This window comes from Pollicipes pollicipes, unplaced genomic scaffold, assembly GCF_011947565.3.
Source record: "Pollicipes pollicipes isolate AB1234 unplaced genomic scaffold, Ppol_2.1 Scaffold_5724;HRSCAF=6776_pilon_pilon_pilon, whole genome shotgun sequence".
Lineage (NCBI taxonomy): Eukaryota > Metazoa > Arthropoda > Thecostraca > Pollicipedomorpha > Pollicipedidae > Pollicipes > Pollicipes pollicipes.
This window is the reverse complement of record NW_023596746.1, coordinates 27,674,045-27,686,104: the sequence shown is the minus strand read 5'-3', so window position 1 is coordinate 27,686,104 and position 12,060 is coordinate 27,674,045. Positions and strand designations below refer to the sequence as shown.

The 12,060-nt window shown below is 54.5% G+C and overlaps 1 protein-coding gene across 1 annotated transcript; it reads right to left on the bottom strand.

The window, feature by feature from the left end:
- Positions 1-273: 273 nt before the first annotated feature.
- On the bottom strand, positions 274-11,757 carry LOC119102893 (acetylcholine receptor subunit beta-like 1). Its single transcript, XM_037226343.1, has 5 exons — positions 11,733-11,757; positions 11,225-11,369; positions 9,234-9,324; positions 1,765-2,691; positions 274-1,194 (listed from the first exon to the last, which is right to left on the bottom strand). The coding sequence occupies exons 1-5, from the start codon at positions 11,755-11,757 to the stop codon at positions 1,030-1,032; spliced, it is 1,353 nt and encodes a 450-aa protein (XP_037082238.1). The 3' UTR covers positions 274-1,029.
- Between the last annotated feature and the right edge of the window lie 303 nt (positions 11,758-12,060).

Here is a 12,060-nt window from a genome sequence, read left to right as displayed (position 1 = left end):
CCTCCGCGGCCGCACGGGTCGGCGTGTTTGGATGCGGACCGCAGCGCTGACGCGCCGGCCGCCACCGCGGCAGGCATTGAGCATTTCCTTTTAACGGCTACGCAACCCACCAAGTGTTCCTCGCACCGAAGAATCTGCTACGCTACGCTACACGGGTCGGCTAGTCTAGCGGCGGCGGTTACCTCGATATTGACTAGCTGGCGACTGACGCCGCCACCGCGCGAGACGCCGGCGGGCTCGGCGGCGCCACTGGGCGGCCCCGCTAACCGGCGGGCGGGGTGGGGCGAAATGAGCAGAGCCACGCTGGTGCATCACTGCCGCTTGTATGCGCACAACGTGCAGGGCACTCATGCGCTCCGGCTAGCCCGTGTGGAAGCCCGCCTGTCGCGCTGCCCTTAGTCTCAGTTCAGTAAGCTTGCTGGCGTCGAGGGGTGGTTGGCCGATACTGCACGCTCATGATGTGTTCCCATGCGTGTCTACGTCGGTTAGCGGTGGAGGTTTGAGTGGTGATTACACGCTTACCAAGCGAATCCGCACGACAACACCATGGGTGGATTTCGGTTGATGTTTGGAATTGTCGCAGCCAGTGAATTCTCGCGAGCACACCTGCCATCTGCCTCGGTTGTTATGAGCTTGCAATCCCGCGATTGCCCTTTTCAGTTCAAGGTGATTCACCTCCCGGTTGTACGCAACACTCATCGAAAACACTCACCACACCACAGCGGCTAGCAGGAGCAGCAGCAGCTAGCTCGGGTCTGCCGGTCCTGATGCTGCTTGGCCGGAGCACAGTCATCAGAATCCGCCGGCCAACATCGGCAGCAGCGCACCAACACTCGTCCGGGTTCCCACGGACCACACCACAGCCTGCAGGCGTCACCGATGGACCACGCCACAGCCTGCAGACGTCACCGACAGGCCGTGACGACGGCGACCCCACGGCGGGCGCGCTGGCGGTGGGCACAGAAGTGGCCGGAGGACGACGCCTGTTGTGACGAAGTGGCGGTCTGCCCCCAGTGCGGCGGTGGCTGTCTACCGGCCTTGGTAGATGTCGATAATCTTGTCTTGGTCGACGTACTCGAAGATGAAAGGAGCGTCCATGAGGATGCTGATGGTTCCAGCTGTCGTTACCGCGAAGAAGAGGTACAACTGAAGCCGGTCTATCACCATGGCGACGTACTTCCAGTCCTCGCGAATCTGTGGGCCGGCGCAAGATCAGACGGGAGATGAAGGTGCGATTTACGGGTCGAAGGATCACCGCTCTAGCGCGTAAAGAGTGGTCACATAGAAACGTTTCAAGGTTGAGAATCACAAGCTCAGAACGCAGACATTTCAGCCATTGGCCGCTAGAACGCCTGCTCCACAAGACGGAGCGGCGTGGTAACAAACAGAACGCGCGGTGCTGACAGCAGCCTTTAACGAGGTCGACCTCGTCCCCAGCTTCGTGCGTTACCATCGAACATTGTGCGCCGCAGCTGATCACCAGCCAATTCCGAAGCCAAGACGTGAACGAAACCAAATGGTCTGATCAATAGGCAGAACATTTCAAGCCTTCAACACCCTTCACCCATGTTTCTGAGTCTTAAATAGAGTTATCGGACCTTTCAGAGAGATTTAAAATTCCGCTGACTCCCCCTACTGCACCGACATTCAAAAAGACGCTTCTCCCCAACCCTAGATCTCGACGGCCGACCCCGCTGCCCGACCGCGCGAACACAGGCGAGCCCCGAGCGATGGCTGCTCGGGCCGCGAGCGCGCCACCCTCACCTGGATGTACTCGTTCTCATTGCGCAGGTGCTCGGCGATGAACTCGACGGCCTCGGTGGCCTTGTAGGCCTCAGCCGTGAGGAAGACGGAGTCGGAGGCGTCGCTGTCGCGCCGCATGTCCGAAGGCGGCTCCAGCCCGCCGCGGTTGATCTTGCAGTTGGGGTGGTGCAGGTCGGAGAGCTCCATGGCCTCCATCTTGGGCTTGGTGTACTTGGCCGACAGGTCGGGGCTGCTGTAGGAGGGCACGTGCCCGCCCGGCGGCCCGCCGGCCGGCCCCGCACCCGGGCCCTCCATCATCCACCGCAAGCGAGTCTTTTTCGGACGCTTCATAAATAAGAAAATAGGCATATACTTGAGGAAGACGACGCGTATCCAGTTTGGCATGTGGTGGGTGCGCGGCCCCCGAAAGTTCCAGTTGATTATAACCACAGTCACCAGGATGCTGACAGTGTTCATCACGAAGGTGAAGAGCAGGTACTTGGCGATGAGCGGCAGCACCAGCGACGTCGGCGGCAGGATCTTTGAGACGAGCAGCAGGAACACGACCAGGGAGAGCAGGATGCTGATTCCCAGGGTGACCTTCTCGCCCGCCTCGGCCGGTAGATAGAACACGAGCACACACAGAAACGAGATCAGCACCGTGGGCAGGATCAAGTTCACCGTGTAGAAGAGCGTCTTGCGCCGGATCGTGATCCAGAACGTGATGTCCGTTTCCTTCGGGGAGGTCTGGTTCTTATGGTTGAGGTAGGCGGGCACTTCGACGATGTCCCAGGTGCCCGACTTCCAGTAGTCGGAGAGGTCGACGAACTCCTTATTGTTGAAGAGCTTCAGCGACACCTGGTCGCCGTTGAAGGTCCACGAGCCGAACTTCATGACACAGGTCTGCTGGTCGAACGGGAAGTACGTGACGTCGATCGTGCACGAGCTCTGGGGAGAAGCAGACGAAGCGCAGTTAGAGCCAGCCAGGGGCGGACCGAGCCGTCTAAGTCGTTGCGATTAAAACATATGGCAGTCGACAGTCCTCGCTTGCCTTTACTTTGACGGAGGCGGCGGCAAAATTCAGCATCTTCCGCCAGTGTTCTTATCAGCACAGCATACGCGGACTGCCATTCGATTACGCCTGCCTCCTGTCGGCGCTTCATTAAGAGGACAGCTGCATCTGTGTCATTAGTCGCCTCTCGGGGGCAGGATTTAATGAGATTCCGGCGTGCCAGCCGTCGACAAAGCTGATCCCTTCGAGCTTTGTTTACAGCAGAACACGGCTGGTGTGCGTGCCACGTCACCGGCGATTAAATTCCTGTCCGCAACAGAATGTCCGTGAGGCTGTGAAACCGGCGAGCCCGAAGAGAGTGCCCGGATGGCTGAGCCTGTTGGAGGGGAAGGGGAGCGGGGAGCCTGGAAGATGGACATAAGATTCAATGAAAAGGCGGTTCAGGAACTGCGCGCAGGGGATGAAGACACCTACCAATATCTGCATATGGTCATCCCTCGTCGCATGCGCATAAGCCATGGCACGGGTAATCGGAATTCTTCCACCCGAATAGGCTGGACGGTGTCACAGAGCAAGACTGACGACGAGTACTTAATGTTCGGTTGCTTGCTGAGGCAAGGAGGCGGTAAGCTCTTGTGCCTCAGGCGAAGCTCTGGCCTCACAGAGACGTTTACAAATTTTGTTGAATTCACGTATCAAGTTACTAGCTTTCAAATCACCCGCCGGGGACACCATATACCTCAATGGAAAATTTGTCTCACTACATATCATATATGAACCACAAACGTGGAAGAGGCAGCATTCACACGGAGTCCCTGTTTTCGTTTCCAGGCGGGGTGCGTCGTTTCATTTCACTATTTCTCGCGCCCAGCCGCGCCCGGAAGCTAATGAACGCGGCACACTCTCGTGTCGGAATCGGGTGTCACTCCGGCGGCGCGCGGCGACACAAACATTCGGCCGACAGCGGCCGACAGCTGGAAATTGTCGGCACGACGCGGCGAAAATATCCGTCCGGCGCCGCCGCCGCCACCGCCGCCGCCGCCGCCGCCGACGGCGACGACGGTGCGGCTTTTCTTGCACCCGCCGTGGCAGCATGCGCCTTCGTGCGGCAGCGCTGCCTTTGTCCAGAGGGCATTTCCGCTTAGCTGGATCTATACAGAGTAATAGATCAGGCTATTTTCCGGCAGCCTGAGCCGCTTTCTTGCTCCACCGCTCGGCCCATTTGAAACCAAATAAACGAAGACTTGATCATGCTTCTAGCGCCGCGGTTCGCCGGCGGCGTCCCCCCACGGCGTCCCACGAATGTCTGCCAGTAATATGCGTCAAGAATTGCCTGTCAGATGGCATACCAGCGGGCTGCGTACATAATCAATGAGGCCACCACAAGGACGGCCGGGCGCGACGGAGGGCGGGGCTCAGCGCGGCCCTCTCTGGAGACACATGCCCATTGACCACAGCCCCCCCCCCCCCTCCGCGCACCCACACACACGCGGCGAAGAAGGGGAGGGGCGGGCGTAGATTATCAGGTCCTTCTGGAGGTACCCCGGGACGGATCGAAAGGGCGACGGACGTGACAGAAGCTCCTTCCGAAGAAAACGCCGAAAATCACCCTCCTTGAATTGGTTTCCAGAGAACTAGCGAAGTATTCTAAGCTCCGAAATTCTCTTCCGCTACTGTGTGCTGGATTCGCCTATGAAGTCGCTCGCGTCCACGTCTGCCGCCGCTCAGCCGGCGTGAGCAGACTGTGCAGGGTTCTGCGGAGCTTCTCCGGAGGCCCGCTCCGACAGGCCACACCCACCGCGCGCTCCGGGTGGGCGGGGGGGGGGACGCTGCGGACCGGGACGGGGAGGGGGGACCGGGGACGCCGGCGGGGCTCCGCCGCCAGCCGGCCCTGCCGCAGACGCCGGCCCAAAGTTATGTGAGACGCAGCGCTGTTCAGCGAGGTTCAAGAGGCCGTTTGTCCGGCAGCACACCAAAGAATCGGACAACTTCCACGGGCCAAGCTGATTCAGAGCCCGGGTCGCAGGCAACGACTGGCCCCAATGACGCGGTCCCCGCCGGCGCGGTTATTGCACGGCACCACTATTAATGGACGATACGCCACGGTCAGTGAGTGGGGGCAAAGCGCTTCCGAATTCGCTGCTCAGCGCGGAGGCCGGTCGGTTCAGAAATGTGATAAACAGCAATGTAGTACGTTTTAATGCTTTCGTCACTCGTTTTTTGGCCGCGTGACGAGGTGCTGTGAAAACGTCCAAAGCGCTAAAAGCGCTTCAAAAATGATTATTTTCTTTACCATGCCACTTCCCCTCCACTTTTCCCACTTCCTCTTCCCAGCAATTTATCCTCCTACCCATACCCCTCCCGCCATGGATCTCTTCCTTCCGCCCTCCGCCTCCCTTCATCAATGTCTCTCGCCCTCCCACCCAGGAGGAGAAAATCGCCGGCCCGGTGTTACGGCTGCGCTGAGGGCGCGCCGGCGGATCGCCTCCGGCCATATCCGGGTCACGGCCGCAGGAGGCCGATCCCCTAATCTCGAGGCCGCAGCGGCCAGATGAGGCAGTTGCGGCGCACTACAGACTATCGCCCCACAGCCGTCGCGGGCACCGGCCGGCGCCGGGCCGGGCCTGGACGGCGGCCGTCGATCCGTCGGCGCGAATAATTAGTCGGTGCGGTGGGCGGCGCGAGGCGATCCACTCCTTCCTTATCGCGCCACGCACTGCTCGGCGCCCCGGGCAGTCGCATCTCACCCTGTGTCAATATGGCACACGGCTGGCGTTACCAGATCAATAGCCCCTCGCCTCTTCAAAGCGACGCGCCGCCCGACCGTCTCCATGACAACGCGTTCGCGGGCGAGACGGCGGCGGCAGCGGCTGGACGGTCGCGGCCGACTGCGCCAAATGGCTGGCCGCCTGTGAATGAAATGTCGCCGGCGCACTCGGCAATAGGCAGCCGCGGCTGTCCGCCCTCCGTCCCCTCCCCTTCCCTCCTTACTCTATCCCTCCCCTGCCGGTGGCGGGCGACTAACGCGAGGTGGGCGCGGGGAGGCCCGCCGGCCGTCCCGACTCCAGACCGGGACTTTAGCCTGTTTGAGAGATGTGGTTCTATGCTTGCGATTTGTTTCAAGGTTACATGGATAATGCTGGCTGGCTGCTCTGCAAACAGCTTCGCCACCAGGGCGCTTTACGATAAATCCGCGCCGAATCCCCGGATGGAACACCACCATGTGTTAAATTTTGATGCTGAACGGCAAATGGGGCCGGTCACAGTAATGTTCTCTACTTTCGTGAGAATGGCTTGAATGGCAGTAAAGAATGGAATCAGCGCGCATGGCTTAGGGCGCTCAGCACCATTCTGTGAGATGCTGAGGTCGATAATATCGAAGACCAGTAGCTCTCTTCACGAGACGAAACAAATACAGCCAACTCATGTCGCCGGGAGATGTTCCAAGCACAAGCTCCGTGTCACGTAGCGTTTTGTATCAAATTACTCAGATTGGTGTTCCAACGCACTATGGGTAAGATTACCTTCAGCAGTGTTATTCAGCGAGTTGGCATAAATCGCTCAAAACAAGTGATTGAAGGCAGCTTTCCATGCTAATTCAGAGTCTGCACTCTGTATCGTAAACGTCACATCATTGACTTCCCCAGGCTTAAATCAAGGTGGTTGAACTGAGATACCATGCCTGACAAGGTTTCTTGGAATTTAGCTTGTGTAAGGGGGGATTTCACCCGCTAAATTCGAGTGTAACGTTATTTCTAAACTACTGACGATGTTAAAAATCATATGGTTCATACGCGCTACGTATAACGAGGCACACATATATACTCGCTGATTGGAAACCTGTCTAGTCGGAGTCGGTGTCGCCTGTGTTAGCTTCTACCAGATTTTGTGAGACTCCTAGAGGATTCTATTGTACGACGGCGGGTGCCTCTTCTAATAATGCCCTGTCACCTTCCGCTGCTCACCTACGAGCTGGTGATGAGGTTACTCTTGTCCAATAGGTGCGCGATCTGGTCGGCGACGTCATGTAGGCTAGCCTTTTCTAACGTTTCCCACACGGTACGTTGTCAGTTCCTTATTGCGGGACTGTTGCGCGTCCTTCCTGAAGAGTCCGAGTGGGCGGGAAAGCGCGACAATGATAGCTGCTCTATGGTGTGGTACTCAGCGCCCAGACACGGCATCCAGTGCCGCGGCCAGAGGCTCACGAACAGCTCGGCTGTTTCAGGCGCCGGAATTCTCAGCGCCGGCTGGATATCCAGGCATCATGGCTTCCTGTGCAACATTCGGGTGTCAGATCAGGCGCCCGTTGACCCGGTGGCCCCGGCGGCGGTCGCCATGTTTGCGAAGGCTTGCTTATCCTTTGTTGAGTGCCGCGTAAGTCGCACGTCGATTGGGTGAAATGTCGCCCAAAAAAGGCAGTTGGGGCCCCCTTATCACATCATCGGCTGAGGAGACTAACTTTAGTCTTGGAACGGACGTCGGACATGTGTTGACCTTGCTCGCGTTCGGAGTGACCATTCTCAGATGAACGCCGGGTCGGTTTGTTCTTCCTTTCGAATTCGCCGTTTTGCCGCATGAATCCTATCTGCCGAGTGCCTGGCAGGAGATTTTGTCGCATCGTTTTAAAGGCTCGTGCCCTTTTCACTGGAACGTAGGGGCGCCGACCACCGACGGATGAAACTGGGGATCCTCCGGCAACATTTTCGTCTTCAGTCTCTTTTCGTATTCCGGCCAAAACCTCAGTGTGCCTGTTTGTTTTCACACATTTTTATCTGAGATTGTCAACGCGTTTTCAGTAACCGCGTGCGTTGCTCGATCTTCGCGATACTCACACCGCAGACTTCGGAGCAAGATCTCACCTGTGCTTCTGGTATAGCTCTGCATCCACCGTTTACCTGAATAAACGTCACAAGGCACCTCCGTGACGTGGCGACAAACGCGGCGCTGCCGAGTGCTCCTGGCAGACACGCAAACCAATTGCCGATTTACAGGTTGCCGTAAGGCACCCGCAGGCAATCTGACCCCGCAGTTCACGGGCAGGGAAACTAGCCACAGGTGTTTTATGACCCCGGGCCGACTCTGATGAAGACGGCACAGGAGATTGCTACCCACACGGGACAACAGAAAAAGAGAGATAGATAGATAGGTAGAGAGAGAGAAAGAGGGAGAGAAAGAGAGAGGGAGAGAGATATGAGAGAGAGAGAGAGAGAGGGAGGGAGAGAGAGAGAGACAGAGAGACAGAGAGGGGAAGAAAGAGAGGGAGAGGGAGAGAAGAGTGTGGCTTGAAATGGGAGCCAAAGGGAAAAAGTTGAAGGTTGAAAGCTAAGAGCTAGCGAAAATGAAGGCTGCTTACACTGCTTGCTTTCATGCGCACTGTGCACAGCTATACCTGTGAAAGTTTTATCATACATGTACTTGGTAAGTCGCTAGCTGCATCACACGTAACTTTCCTACTTCACAAAAGCAAGCGTTTTGTGTCTTTCAAGTTTCAATGAGCATTGTCCGGTCACCAGCGTAGTTATTACTGCTTCGTCCGCCGGGTGACAGGCCGCCAAAGCATGCGTCAACTGTAGCTCGATACCTTTGTTCGCATAAGTCTGTGCAGGATGTTTCTGTTGGGTTGAAACCGAATGCCTATATCTAGCACACAAAAAAAAACGCGCAAAAATAGCGCGGAACGCGACATGCCTATTTCATTCCGGTAACGCTCGTACAAATGTGTCCCCAAGAGTCTTGGTAGCCGAGTGTCTTGCTTTTTGAACAGAATAGTGCACTGGAATAAATATAACAGCTTTGTAAAGCTGAAACACATCTCTTCCATTTTCTCGCATGTAAACAAAGCCGAAGCCTGCTTGACAACCAGATATCTGCCTGGTTCCCAGTTTTGGTTTTGGTTTTCCACTGGTTCCTTCGACAAAACAAAACCACGGATCGTGGTTTCCACTGCTTTTTTCAGCAAAACAAAACCCTGGATCCTGGTTCCGGCTGGTTCTTTCCACAAACCAACATCCTGGATCCTGGTTTCCACTGATTCTTTACACAAAATAAAACCATGGATCTTGGTTCCTGCTGGATTTTTCAACCAACCACGATATTGCCAGGATGGATCTTGGTTCTTGCTCGATCCTTCGACTAAATATAAGGGTGGATCCTGGGTCCTTTCTGGTTCCGGAACCCGGCCATCAGGAACCAGGCACATATCTGTAATGGCGGCTTTGGCGGATTGGTTCAAACAAATCGGCAGAGCGATATTAGAATACAACGATAAATTCACAACTCTCCATTCAGCTTGCAACATGTCTACACGCCGAATATTTCATTTCTACGGGTTTCCACTTTTGATTTAGGCCCACTTACGAACGCAAGATGACCCATAGTGCATCACCCAGGGTGCGCAGCAGCGCAGATTCTGCAGATTGTTGTGCCAAATCACGTGCACGAGCCCCGCCTTCTGAAGCCGGCCCGTCGCCGCCCGTACCTGGTAGATAGCAGGTGGGATCCACAGCACTTCTCCGTTTGGGTGCACCAGCACGTTAGACTTGTAGCGGACCTCGTAGTTGCCGTCGGCACTGTGGTGAGAAGACCAGTTGACGTCACACTGTCACAGGCCCCGTGACGTCACCCCGTCAGAGGGCCGGGTGACGTCACCCGTCAGATGCCCGGTGACGTCACCCCGTCAGAAGACCAGGTGGCATCACCCGCCAGAGGCCGGCGCGGCGCGAGGCACAAGCACGTTACGCCGCTAATGATGGCGTGATTGATTGATGCAATTACTGGCTCGGGGTTACGGCATATAGCGCATCATCGCTCAGGCACGACGAGATGATAAACGGTCCCGTTGACAAAGGAGCCACATATTGACAACACAACAAGAAGGCTAAGGATATGATGATAGATGGCCTGGAGAAATAGGGCGCTGTCATCTGTATGGAGGCGAGAACCATCCGAATCACACTCATCGTGGGGAAACGCAGAAGACGTGACTTCAAATGATGTATACAAAAATGAGACACGCATAACAAAGACGCATGTCAAACAGTCCTTCATTTTAAGGTAGCCAGGTGCCTGATGTAAACTACGCCGTAATTTCCATCAATTTTGACACCAAGGGGTCGTAGAGCTTTCGGTTCAGTTGAGCGTTTAGCTATGATATTTTATCTTTGGTGCGAAATTATTGAGCAGCTGTGAACGTGCATGGCATTGATTATGAAAAATATTTCGTTTGGAGGTCCAGAAAAAACAACCAAGGTATTACCAAAGTTGGTTTTGACCGGGAACGCCACTAGAATGCTCGCGTGAGTTCCCAAAAGTAAAGTGCAGGCGACTTATTTGGATTAATTTTCTATGATAAGCAGCCAACCAAAGCCAGACAAGGTCAACCGCACCTCCAGTATCACTACAACCATCAGATCGCTGGCTGCTAATCGCCCACAGAGTAGAAATTTGGAAGCCCCCGAGCGATTCGTTGGGGGGGACTCTGACGATGCTATTGGTTTAGAAATCAAGTCACGGTCAGAATCGGTCGAAGTGGCCAACGGGTGGACCACTGGATATGAAGGAACTGAAAAGCATATTTGCATGAAGACAAGAAAAACAGCAGGTCGGTCATAAGCCCTATTTTCCGAACATGTGGGCTGCTGATGGATACAATCACCAAGGTTGACCTTGTTCAATGGAAGGAACTTTTATAGTGATGAGCAACAAAGGAAGATGGTAGCGCTCTAGGAAAATCGCGATTTTAAATGTAAACGGTGAATTTTAGGTCAGTCTCGAGGAAACCAGCGTGGAAGGTGCGAGGTTACAGCTGCCAGCCATTGGAGTTAGTAAAGTGAGTTGCATATTTGTATTAAAACGAGATGAAAAAGCAGATTGATCACAAAGTCCATAGTTCAAACGTTTTGGTCGAAACCGAATAGAACGAACTACATTTTGGTGGACAGAAAGAAACTTTTATATTTATTAGCAGCAAAAGCAGACGGAAGAGTTTTCTGGGAAAAAGACGTGATTCGAAAGTGAAAACCTGATTTTCAGTGCAATTTCGAGGACATTGGCACCGCCACCAGAATCAGACATGCCTTATATAGATACATCCGGCAACGGTCTAATCTTGAACTAAATGTGGCACTTGTCCTTTCCAAATATCCACCTAAAACCACGAGCTCAAATATGTTCAAGCGCCAGCCAGCTAGGCAGACATTCGCATTTCCTTTTTTTAAAAGTCGTCACCATTCATTGAAGACGACTAAGGCCAGCTAAGGGCTGCCTCCACCAATCCCGTCTCTCACACCATACGACAGATGCGAATGATTCCAAGCATTACCATCACGAATGAATTGTGCGAATTGTGCCGGACAAACTGCGTGGTACCATGGCGCCGGCTTAATGACTGTCTGCACGCCTGGCATGCCTATCCGGCAGTTAGTCTCAGCGGATGACGCGCGGCACCGAGGACGCTGGCTGGGCACTCACTTGTTGAAGAGCACGATGTCAGGCTTCCACACCTTGTCGGGGGGCAGGCGCAGCACCTGGATGCCACGGTAGTCCGACTCGTCCCACATCAGCTGGTAATCTGTCCATTTCTGTCCGACACAGAGACATAGATTACATGAATAAGCTTTAGCTTTTTTACGAGGCGTTCAACGGCCATGGCATGTCATTTATGTCATCTCCGAAAGCGGACGTGAAAGGTACCCTGCTGATTACATCAACAGTAACCAAAAGACGATCAGTAGCAAGCACCGAGCCTTCGACTTCACAGCCATTCATCAGTCAGTAGAAAAGTGCACAACGCTTGAACTGCCGCAATCTTCCCCAGAAATGTCCTCCCCATAGCTCCATTGGTTAGACTGGCTGCCTTACGATTCAGGCGCGCGTGGCGGGGCGGGTTCGAGGTCACTTTAGGTGCTCACTAGTCCCCTCAACTGGGATGGCCTGTTGACCGGTGGTGGCGGCTGTGCTTAAGGTCAGATGACGTCACAGGGCATGGCGGACGTGTCGGGCATTGCGGTACGTTCGCCACAAAATTCTGCCGTCCTGGATTTCACGATCGGATGGTAAGGGTTAGTGGTTCGCACAGCACTCACTGCTAGTGCGGCCACATATCCCAAGAAAGCAATCAAATCACGTTGTTTGGAATACATCTTACAAAAGAATAACAGTTTGAATCTGATAGGATTTTAAAACATCTTGTTGTGTTTATGGATGAGTTTTGGAGAGCCATGAACAAACTACGTTAGCAATAAGCTAACCGCTTGTCAAAGTTGGTTTAAATTGTATTTGAGTATATATATATATATATATATATA